This window comes from Athene cunicularia (assembly GCF_003259725.1).
Source record: "Athene cunicularia isolate RWA chromosome 5 unlocalized genomic scaffold, athCun1 chr5_part1, whole genome shotgun sequence".
Classification (NCBI taxonomy): domain Eukaryota; kingdom Metazoa; phylum Chordata; class Aves; order Strigiformes; family Strigidae; genus Athene; species Athene cunicularia.
Genome location: NW_020799101.1, coordinates 41,353,832 through 41,366,307, shown reverse-complemented (window position 1 = coordinate 41,366,307; position 12,476 = coordinate 41,353,832). Strand labels below are relative to the sequence as shown.

Genomic DNA, 12,476 nt, shown 5'->3' with positions numbered 1-12,476 from the left:
GGTCCCCAGCGGGGATTATCCCGCTGGATTCAGCGGCGTGGCCTCCCCTGGAGCCCTGTGTGCAGGGCTGGGCCCCGCAATTCAAGAAGGGCCTTGAATGGCTCCAGAGGAGGGCAACAGAGCTGGTGAAAGGGCTGGAAGGAATGTCCTGTGAGGAGCCGCTAAGGACATTGGGCTTGTCTACCTGGGAGAAAAGGAGGCTGAGGGGCGACCTCACGGCTCTCTACAGCCTCCTGAGGAGGGGAAGTAGAGAGGGAGGTGCTGAGCTCTTCTCCTTCAGATCCAGTGGTAGGACACACGGGAATGGTTCAAAGGTTTGGACTGGACACCAGGAACCATTTCTTTACCAAGAGGGTGGTTAAACCCTGGACAGTGCCCTTAATACCGTGCTTTAACTTGGTCAGCCCTGAAGTGGTCAGGCAGTTGGACTAGATGATCATTTTAGGTCCCTAGCAACTGAAATAATCTAGTCTTAATCTATTTATCAAGCTTACATTCCCCAGATCTTAGGAGCTCCTGGCCCATTAAGTTTTCCCTTGCTTGTCCCCATCTGAAAGATTAACAAAACTGAAGACAATAGAGAACAATGATTTGGCAAATGCTGCTGAGCTGCACATGCAAGAAAAAAAAATTGCTACTCTCATTTGTTCATGCTAATAGTGCTGACAATAGAAGTTTCCTCTTTCCCCACTTGATTCAAAATTCATTTTAACCAACTTGTTCTGTTGGAACTAGGTTTCAGAATTAGTCAAATATATCTGGAACACTTTTTACCCAAGTTATATATATCCTCTATTGTACAAGCTTTATGGTTCTTCAAAACCCCAGTTTCAAATGAGCTATTAGGAAATACCAGGACAATTACTGATGCCAACCAAAGCTTGCATCTGTTTCCCAAGTCAGTGTTACAAAATGTCCTTAGTTACAGGAATTTGACGACTGCACAGTGCCATGCTCTTAAAAAACCTGGTAGAAACATCTTAAGATGGGCAAAGCACAGCTCACAACAGAGTCTTCAGAATGTGCCTCACTGAATCACTCACTGAGGCCATCTGCTGCCCGTGCTTCATGATGACATCCCGTTTGGAAGGTATCTTCAAGTGCTGCATCAAACACTCCTGTAACGTGCAGACACGGTGCGGAAGGAAGCCACCTGTTGCCATTGAGAACTGCAGAGCATCAGCAACCTGTGATGGAAGGGATCGATAGGCCATGACCAGCGTCCGTTAACCCAAAGCAAACAATGTGGAGGTTTGACAGTGGGAATGCATATTAAAAGTAAAGCACACTGCAAACAAATTAATCCTCATTTTGACTGCATGCAGTTGCAAAGCTAGTAATCTGACTCCTTAAAGCTGTTAAGTTACATAAAAGGTTAAATTAAGTTTTAAGAATGACTTATATATGTTCTATTAGGCTAAGGTTCCTTTTAGCCCAGTACTCTCGTCTCCAGACAGCAGGTGGTTAGGAACAGTATCAGAAGAGACTAAACATACAGTGATACTTCCCCAGGATATTTATGGCTTTGCCTTTTACCCCAACCATTGATGCAATGTAAGGAAAACATGATAAAAGAATATGCAAATTGTCAAAGACTTTGTGCCTAAAACCTGATTTTGCTGGTAAGAGTCATCTTTGACAGCATACAGAGCCAGAAGGAAAGCAGACAACAGCCTCCAGCAGTGACCGTGTGGCATGGTGTTTGCTCATTCCTCCTCCTGGTTTCATCCCTTTTACAGTAAGAGCTGGAACAGCCCTGACGCTTGTCCCTAACCAGGGAACATAAAGATGAGAAGGACTATTGCAACAGGTGCAGAGAGAAGACTATGGAACAGGGAAACCTGGAAAAGAGTCCACTCACCAGGGTAACAGAGAGGAATAACTAAAAAGCCTGCATCCACACACTCCAAATCTGAAACTAGCTATCTGTCATTAGAACAAACTATCCGTCTGTTCCCTTTTGAGACTTCCTCTGCTACTCAAAAGCACAGATTCCCATTTTGGTTCCCTGAAGTCCCCACTGACCTCTCATAGCCCTTCTTTTATTCTTACTACTCCCTCCTGAGAAACCCTGAGTCACACACAACACAAGCATCCACAATCCCACCAACAAAACCATGAGCTTACAGGCCGCCCGTTTTACTGCAAAGGTTACAGCTGAAGCCACTGTTGGAGCTGTCCCGCTACACACTGCCCATGTGCTACCCAGACCAGACCACATAGTGCTTGGCAGCACCAGCTCAGCCCCTGCAATAGCGACCACAGAATTGTAACTGACCTCTTCTGGCCTCTTATAGTTAGGGTAAATTCCAAAACCAAACCCCCATTCCTACTTCCCTATAAAGTCTCTGGGGGAAAAACCAAATCTCTCCCTGACCAACAGCAAAGGCAAACAAGCTGGTATGATTTAACGACTAAGGCTGCCACTAAGGCATCAGCTAAATAGCTAATCTCTGCAGCCTTCTCTGGGATAGAAGCCATGTATTTGCTAAGCCTACGAGAAGAAAGTGCCAAGCCAGTCCATTTACTGAATTTCCAAGGAATAAAAGATTATAGAAAGATTATGAAGAAAATGCAAAACGTTAGAGCACAAGTAGACCAAGCAATTTGAACTAAGGAAAGAAATGTCAGACCTCCTATGCTCAGAAGCAGGATGGAGAAACTAGGACTGCTTGTACTTCTGCGAGGCCGACTACCTTGCTGCAGTCCAAAGAAGTCTACAACCACCAGCTGCAAAGTGGCAGGAAACATACCTGGAGAAAGGAACTACAACAATTCAAACTGATGAGTTCACTGAAGAAATTAAAATGGAGAAGATCCAGGTAAAGCTGACCTTCACCAGATTATAGACACAAATCCCTAGGTAAAGAGGAAGTTCCCATCACTCATTACTAAACAGTCCTTTGTATTGTACTTCTGACCACTAAAACTTTCTCTGGCTTTTTACTCTCAGTGGCCAAATGCAGATGAAGTGGAACCTCAGGAAAGAACTTCTCAAGCAATCAGTTACTTTTACTCAAAGTCAAAACAAGAATGATGTTCAAATCTATGGAAATATATTCCATTCTTCTAGATGGCTAGAGAGGCAGTTCCCAGAAAAAAAAACTTCAATGCTTTCCAAACAAGGAGAGAAGACTTAAATATTTAAACAAAAATGAAAGCATCTTTGTGATCAATACTCATAAAGAGTCTACTCTGAATGAAGGGAGTTATAGAATAAACTTGCCCACAATGAAAACAATGTTTTAGTTTTCAGTGTGAAAATCTTTGTCCAAAGTCACTGCATGCTAATGGCTTGGATTCAAGGGCAGAAAAACTGCAACACACTGAAGAGTAGTGGATGTGCATTGATCTGTGGAACCAGACAGCAACAGGGACTTCTTCACTTGTACATTTTATGGTTGAACCCCGCACAGACCTCTGTCTCATGGAAAGTCTCAAGCAGTCATTCTTCTTTATTCTTTCAGCACACACCTCTAGGAAGAATTGTATTACTTCTTTTGGTAGTACACAGGTATGCAATCAATAACATTTTACAGCAGGAAGGGATTTCAGAGCATGAGAATGCTCCAGCCTCCTGATGCATGCAGAAGTGTCCCAGAAGGCAATGTCAGGGATGTAAGCACTGACAACAGCGAGCTGCCTACTCACTATACAGCTTTTTAGGCTGCTATAGCCCAACAGGGACACCCCCTGCCCCCCCAAGACAGTCAGTTGTGAAACAGCAGTACCAGACTTCCACAAACATTATCATTAAAGGTTACTTCAACAGGTGATGCTTAAGTACTATAAGAACATCAGCGGAGAAGACAGTGAACCTTTCACTGCCATCCTCTACATGTGTTAATTATATTAGGTTGCTTATTGCAAGGAATAAACAAGTTGCAGCAACTGGCCAAAACCAGGGATAAGTGACGCCTTCCAAATTATGCAGGTGGGATCCCATCTCAGCCAGAGTTCTTCATTCCATTGCTGTGTTTTTAAGCAGAGTCTCACTTGTGCACATGGTCTGGTCCAATTTTAACAACACTGGGAAGCTGTCTTTAAGAAGTGCTTCACAAAAAGCATCTATGGGAGTTTGCTCAGTGATATCTCGCAGTTATTTGCTCCAGCAGTACAGACAATACAATACAAGACAGCTTAATCCCACAGTATCAGGTACACTACAGGGTAGCCAAAACCAGACTACTTCACCAGTTTATTTACATTAGAAGTAGGATTCAGGCCAATAAATCAGAGTAATTAAATCTAAGCCCAGAGATCTATCAGTGCAAGAAAGGCAGGCATGTCAGCTCACACCAAGACAACAGAACAGTGAGTGCAATTCTGTGTACCTCAGACCCTAGGGTGGATAGTTCTGGTTAGTTATTTCCACTGTATCAGTTACATGTTCTAGCCAGTACAGTTTGGAGCACTGGTGGGAATTTTCACCCCTATGTTTTTCATGCAGTCAAGACTTAACACTGACACTGATATTTGACCTGTAATGGAATAACATAATTGTTAGGAGCAAAAGGCTAAACTAAGATCAGAAGAGGACTGAGAGAAACCTCTGTCTATTAAGTTTACTACACAACCCAGATTAGAGCTTTGAAGAGTTACTATAGGCAGTCTATATCTGACATGAAAAGTCAGTATATAGGCAAGGACAAGTCATACATAACTATGCATACCATATCCATGCCTATTATGAAAGATCACAGCCAATGTGTTATTTTCTTTTCACTCGAAAGGCTCTAATTCTCCTTTTAGTCACACAACATTAACTACCACAACTACCTGGGCCAGCACCAGCAAAAACAGATTTTTGTGGTAACCTGGCCTGTTCTTTCATTTCCACCACTGCATTTATTAGTAGGTGCTTCCCAGTGCTGGATACCTGTAGCCTGAATCTGTTTCTACACTTGTGAAAGGGGCAGAAAGAATAGCAAAGAATATAAAGTCCAGGCAACTGTTTAAGTCACAGTAGCCTCAGATTGTTCCAAGTTTTATCAAGACCAGTTAATATATCTTAAAATACCACATTAAACTTGCTTCTAATATTAGATGTTTACTACCTTTTAAAATGAGTCTATACAAGGCTCTAAACACTATCAGCCTTGCCTGCTGTTTTTTTTAGGTAGAACAAAACCACTACATGATTCAACAACTGTCACATTCTAGTAATGTTAAACCTTCTCTGAAAGAATACCCTGAACAAGGCTGAAGTTTCTTTTGTTGAAACTTTTGTTCCCAACCAAAGTATTTGAAGAGTACCTGTGTATCGAAGACATTGGAGAGAAGGACACCGTACTGGTGAAAGAGGCAGTCTGAGATCCAGCGGCAGTCATGCATGACCTGAAGCAAGCAAGAGCTGTCAGACGAATTTGTGTCCAACTGCAGCTTTTTTTTGTGCAGGTAGATCATTATATATGTATATGACCTCTGCCACCACAAATGTTCACACAAACCCTGTACCCTTACCTTCACAATGTTTTTATCTTGCAGCACCATTTGTAATCCATTTTTGAAAGCCTGAGGTCCCAGAAGGAAGATATCAAATAGAAAAATATGGCGCTCTGTTGCTATCTACAAAAAATTCAGTTGCAGAGAAAATGAGTGAGGGGCAGAAGAACAAAGGACTTGAAAGTAGGAGAGAGTGCAGTGTTGCCCACAAGCCGTAAACTCCTGTGTACAGGCTTATGGTGGGGAGACCAGGTTTAGCTTCCTTAATGCTAATTCATAAAAAAGTCTTGTTTTTCCCAGAGATTCTCAAAGACTCTTGCAATAATTAGAAACAACAACCCAGTAGTCTACTATACACAGTTAAATACAGGATTTTGAGACATATCTAGAACAAACCCTATGCACAATACTTAAAATAAGTTCCTACACTTATTATAGTGCCACTTTTAAAGAACCACTTCCAACAAAATTCCTGTGCCCATGACATTCCTTTCACTGTCAAGGACTACTACCAAAGAAATAAAGGACATAATTTTCCATCCTAGCATTTCAAACAGGATATAAAATTGAGGTTTTGCCTATGTTCAAATTCATTATGGTTTAACAAAAGCTGTTATTTGAAAGCAATTTAGCCATACCAAAGCAAACATTTTGTGGACGCTTACTTCTGCATAAATGAGTTAGGACTGAAGCATGAACTCCCACACAAGTTTTTGCTTCGGATAAACACTCACTTTTAAACCTATTTAAAAATTAACTAAGATGATCTTGAGCTAACATATTAAGCTATTCTCCTTTCTGTCCCTTCCTTTTCAAATGTTGATAATATCACAGCTAATTAAGAAACTCTATCTTCTTTAGATGGATTTTACTCCTTCCGTTATACTGGCATTGTGATTAGGTCTTGCAGTTTTTCAATAGGTAACAGCTGACAAGTGTAGTATCTCTACCCATATACATGTATATAAAGATGTCAAACCAAATACATTGTCATATACAAATGTATACATTACATATAAGTTCAGTAATTATTATTATGTTGTCTTATAATGACATAATTCTTTCTGTAACAGGTCTTTTACGATCTGTCTTGAAGAACATTATATCCCTTACCAAAACAGTTACATCAGTGAGTCTTAAACATAGGCTAATCCCCGAATGTTTCTCAGTTCTGCCTCTGTTTAGTGGCACATTTTGGGAAATATCTGCCTCTTACCTCAAGCCAGGAGAGTTTTCCATGACGACACAAATTAACACCTTCTCCTGCTATACTGACAACATGCTGCTGTTTTAGGTGCAGCACCTAATGGAAAAAATAAGGATAAAATAAACAGTGCCAGAGAATGATAGGCAGTGGTACAAATAGTAAATTGTGATTTTTCTAGTCATGATCCATGTTTAAAAAGGTAAATACAACCCAAACCACAATGAATCTCAGATATATATACTCATCTAAGAGGAACAGACACAGTATCAGTCCAGTTACAAATAGACAGCTGGAAATTCCACAACTAGAAACATCAATGATAGGTTTAGCAGAGATTATAGGTAACTACAGAATATAGACTCCCCTGATCTTTCCCCAAGAAATTCTCCTAAGTAGGTTTTAGGAACTTCCTTAAGATCACATAAAGGTGGTGCTCCTTTCAGATAAAAAGCAGAACTCATTTTCTAAGGCACAAAAGAAAAACCTGTTGCTCTCAGACACAAAAAGTTTTCACACAATTAACACAAAGTAACCTATAGTGCATATGTAACACAGGAGGGCATAAACAGAAATAAAAAAACAGCTTCTTTTTCAAGCAACCATTAGATTCCTCTGTAAGCAGTAAAATCTTTTCCTGTGGGGAAAATCTTTTTCCTCTGTATGTGCAATACATTTACCATAAGAGTCCAAACCACAACTGATATTACTGCAAAACAAAATGGCATGGAGGACCTATAGTATTGCTGGTCTAACTCAGGATCTAAAAAATTCTATTAAATTTAATAATAAATCTATCATTGACTCCAAGGTCTGAAACAAAGCTTTTCTATCAAGTCCGCTTACGTTACTATACATGACTTAAGAGAAAAAGGTCTAGGCATGTCTGGAGTTTCCAAACACCTACAAAACCAACACAACCAATTCTCCCCCGCAAAAGCCAACAAATCCTCATGTTGTTCCCTTCCTAAACAAAAACCAATGTTCACTAAATAGTAATACTGACCCTTCGCCTAGTTACTGGTGGCAGTCTGAAAACAGCAACCAACACACAGTGATGCAGGTTTACATCCACCCACTGCAAACTCATGTGCATTGCACTCTTTCCCTGCATATATGCACACTATAAATATACTTTGATGCCACCAGAGATATCATTTCTACTTGAATTAAAAAAAGTCAGTTACTACCTATTACTCAAATTTCACTACAGTCTTGTAAAAGCAATTTCTAGCATAGGCCGTTGTGAAGTCACATATGCTGCAGAAAAGCTTTCTGTAGTACGTACTGCTGGGTCAAATTTCTGCTGGAAACTATCAACAATTGTGTACTGCACATCCTCTTCTTCCTTCTCCTCTAAAAGGAAGAAAAAAGTCATTAGACACTTCCTCTACTTGTATGAACTTTGCACAGATATGTATTTTAGTTGTGTAATCACTCTTCTAGTTTAGCTATACAGTTCTTCCCTATTTCCTGAACACACCCAAACAGATTGCTGAACTGATTGATTCAGTTGTGTACAGTCTAGAGCATGACACAAAAATTCTGTTCTTCAACAGAAAAACTGGCTGTTTAGAAGCAAGTTGCCACATTACTTTATTGTTATGCTGCATAAAGGAAACAAAAAGGTTTCAGTTTAAAAAATTACATCCATTTTAAAAAGCGCAGCACCCTAATTCCCAAGCTTGTCCAAGGAAGGAAAATGATTATAACAAAGACAAAAGTAAGTGACACAACAGAACATGGACAGCTAAGTGATCAAGGGGCCAAAGAGAATTCAAGCCAGATTTTAGTATTTTTAAACATTTGTTTAATAATGTCTAATGAACAAGTAAAGAAGGGTTCCCTTAAAGATTCTCCCTTCTCTTCAAGTAAGATGCAAATGTTAATAATATGCTTCCATGACAACAGAAGGCAATCTTTTAAACTCTAAAATAACAGTCAACTGAAAGACTGTAAGAACAAATTTTTAAAGGTTCTCCCAGATCACGTGAACCCTTGCTCATTTTCTCCCCCACTACCCAAGTAAACGCAGCTAACCTTCCTTTAGCTTATGCAGGCCTCGCACTCTTGTCATGGCTCTACAAGAACAGAACAAGCCCGTCACATTTTAGATCTGTACCTGTGTATATGTAAGCAGCAGGAACCACACAACCAAATCAACGCAAGCACGTAACAGCCAGCACAGAACCAAAGTCTGACTCAGCTCTGAGTTATCTATTGTACCACGTACATTTCAGGAATAAGTATACGATTAAAACAATCACCAGAGAGGAATGCTCACTGGCTGATGCACTTTGATTTCTCCAGAAGATTGGTTGTGCTGCTCAGCCACTTTCACAGTTGATGAGGGCTATGGGAAAAACATTCTAGAAAGCATATGAGTTTCCTTCTGATGTTGTGTACATATCTGCAGGCAAAGAACACATCTGCAGGTAATGAGCTCTGTAGCTATCTTTCTGTGACCACTATTCTTTCAGCATCCATCCTGTTCTGATACAGGCAAACCTGATCACAGCTTCTGGGAAAGATGCTGTCTGACAAACTAACTACATTGATTGACTAATATCCATGTTACCTGAGAGGGAATATTTTAAGGTGTCTGAGGATCTGAGCTGGCTCTCTAGGGATATGCAAGGAGAACTGCAGGGGCCACATTCTTCTGGTCCCGTGTCTGCTTGTTTGTTCCCTTCAATAGCTGAAGTGCACCTGCACGAGCAAAGCAACCACACATAGCACAGAACTCAAAACAGTACACATTCCACAAGTATGGACATTTTAATAGAGAAAATTATTTCATCCAATGCCATCTACTTGTGTCCAAACAATGAACTGCTGGATGTGAAGCAACTTAACTAATCCAGTGTCCATGGTTTTTAAAGATGATCTTGAAGCTACCCAACAGTAAGTTTATTTTGCACAAAAATGCCTTTATTTCAGATAAAAATTCATATTTATTCTTAAAGGTGAAAGCAGAACCTAAGCAGTAGTTCACTGCAAAGGTCAGCAATGGTTTCAAGGAAAGAAAGAGTTCAAAGTACAACGAATAGAGTACCTGACCTGAGCCCAAGAACCATGCAATTTAAATATCTAAGCCTGAACACTGAATCAGTAATATTTGATTCATTAGTTAGTTACTGTAATTGGAGGGCAATTTGACAAGATCACCAATACATAAACCAGTTATATCCACTACAACTTTACTGTAATCAAATGGAAGTTATTAAATCATATAAAATGGGAGCATGTAGGACAAAAGAAAAAAAAAAGTTAGTAAACATTCACCTACATTCACCTGACTGAAAGATGTCACATATGCTTAATTTCTACAACAGGTCAAGAATACTTCACTGGGAAACATGACTTATTAGTATAAATTTCCTTATATTGATAGAAAATCCCATTATGATTACATATCTCCCATCATGTACATTACATCTCTATCTCAATGGCATTAAATATAAAAAACCATTTCTGATCAGCCTTTAGATGTAGCTGAAAAATCCTGTATATAAATATTGTATATTTAAAGGATTAACACATGAATCTGCTACCGAGGTGAGCATATTCAAGCATGTGTCAATGTAGGCTTAGTTAACAGGGAGAAAGAAGACAAGACTGCAGCAAGCGAGACAACTGCTGCTAATCACAATTCTAGATGCATCTTAACTATATTTTAAGGACTATTCAGTAGACACCACTATTCTTCCTCTTAAGATAAGTAGGAATGAAAACTATTTAAATGCGGTCTTGTGAGAAGACTCAAAGCAAAGCCATCTAGGAGCATGGGTCTGCAGGAGTTTGAAACATTTTTACCAGCTTCCCAAAGTCACATTTATATGTTGTAATAGCATGTGTATAAACCTAATCTTCCCTGTGCAACTGTCCTGGAACTATTCCACCACAGAAGAAATACTCATGGGAAACCTCCCATGAAACCACAAGTTGACAAGGAAACAAACGAAGAAAATTCTACCTAGGAGCACTAGTGCAAAGGAAAAAAAGAGAAAAGCGAGCGAGGGAAATTCTAAGCAATGGCTTGAAAGACCCTTTTACACAGTGGAGGTCTTCTGCTCACCACCTTGTTCACCTCTTTAGAGCAGAGAAATACAAAGTTGGCACAGCTGAGCCTAAACATCAGTATTACACTAAATGCAAGTGGTGGCTCCCCTAGCCAGTGCATCCCATCCCTTCACCTACTGTGAAAGAAAGGAAACATTTTAACGTACTCAGAGAGCATAGATGTTCCCCTCCCTGAATCTGGTTCATCCAGCAATTCCACTGCAATAGAAACAAACAATTTATACTCTAGCACCAACAGCTTTTTGACACTCATCTCCCCCCCATAAAAGAGAACCGTAACTGTTACTGTATGGACATGACCATACACGCAAAAAAAAAAGCAACTGAACTCAAAGTATCGTTTGAATAATTTTAAACCCACTCTGATAGACAAATCTCTACAAAATAACTTACATTGGTAGTGCAGATAAGGTGTATTTCTGAACTCTAGCATTTAAACAAGACTAACGGCTTAGCACCCCACCAAAACCAAACTCAGTATTGAGCTACAACTAATTACTTTACAGATTATTATATATAAAGCAGGTGCAAGGAAAAAGGCAGAATGAAGTCAGTTACTATCATTTGATAAATCCAGTAGCTGCCTTTTAGCTATTCCCTCCTCAGTGCTTTGCTCCTTGTCCCCAAAGCAAAGCAAATGCCAAGAGAAATGCACAAGACCTTTATACACTAGAAATGCTTTTCTTAAATAATCTCATATTCTTATCAGTAGTGTATGATGGAAAGAGGCTCAGACCATTTAACAGAGATGTTTTTGCCTATGTGAGTAAAAGCAAAACCAAGTTAACTAGAACTTTAAGCAATTTAACTTCCCAGGAGAGTCAATTAGTGAGTCTTCCACATATGCACTGAATGTAACTTGCCTTCAGAATACGAACAGGAGGCACATTTATCTCAGCTGATTACTTTCCGAGTGGTTTATTTCATTACTGGTGTTATTGGACTTAACTAATAAGCTTTAATGCAGTACAGTCGCAAGACCTTCACAAAGTGGGGAATTAGTATTATTTCACCGATAGATAATTGAGGAACAAAACTCATGTGATTTACAAAATATTCTAATTCCTAGTGATTTTAAAATAAAGATGTGCAACTGAAAAATTCATCAGAGCGACCAAAAAATGGATTTAAAATGCTGAACGAAGAGTAAGCATGACCCCTATGCCCCAAAGTGAGAAAAGCCTCACCATTGACTATTTCGTGGTCAAAAAATAGCTTTACTCCTGGAGTGCTTCTGCCAGTTTCCAAGTTCTTCACTGAAATGAGGGAGGAGAAAAAATACAGACATACATCAAGTTCCAGTGTTTGGAGTGAAAGCTTATCATTTGCAAAACCAAGACCACAGGACAAAGCAGTACTATTAACTACAAAAAAATAATCAAAAAATGGGTTGTTTTAAGCAACGGCTCTTTCCCTCTACGGAAGAGGGTTTCCCCAAGAGGGCTGTGCACCAAGCAGGACACGACTCAGGGCTGCTACACCTACACGGTCCCGCAGCTGAAAGCACAGCCAGGTGCAGCCAGCTTCTAATCCTCGTGTACGTTTTATTCATCCCAGCGCCCGTCTGGGCTCCCGGGAAGCACCCAGGGACGCTCCGGTCGGGGTTGACGTGATGCAGCACCCCCTGGAAAACGCCACACTTTAAGGTGATTTTAAGAGTTTTCTCTAGCAAGGGACCAAAGCGCCCACTGCCGAGGGCCATGGCAGCCCCGGGGACAGCGCTGACCCGGCTGAGGTGCCACCG

The 12,476-nt window shown here is 40.2% G+C and overlaps 1 protein-coding gene across 1 annotated transcript in view; it reads right to left on the bottom strand.

Annotated features, from left to right (window-relative positions):
* EXD1 (exonuclease 3'-5' domain containing 1) overlaps positions 1-12,470 on the bottom strand; it is a 30,444-nt gene extending 17,974 nt beyond the window's left edge. The window contains exons 1-6 of the mRNA XM_026848976.1: positions 12,326-12,470; positions 11,920-12,006; positions 10,879-10,930; positions 9,228-9,358; positions 7,938-8,005; positions 6,662-6,748 (exon numbers count right to left, since the gene is read on the bottom strand). Coding sequence (XP_026704777.1) covers positions 6,662-6,748; positions 7,938-8,005; positions 9,228-9,358; positions 10,879-10,930; positions 11,920-12,006; positions 12,326-12,434 — 534 coding nt within the window. The 5' untranslated portion in view covers positions 12,435-12,470. The remainder of the gene's footprint in view (positions 1-6,661; positions 6,749-7,937; positions 8,006-9,227; positions 9,359-10,878; positions 10,931-11,919; positions 12,007-12,325) is intronic.
* Positions 12,471-12,476: the final 6 nt, after the last annotated feature.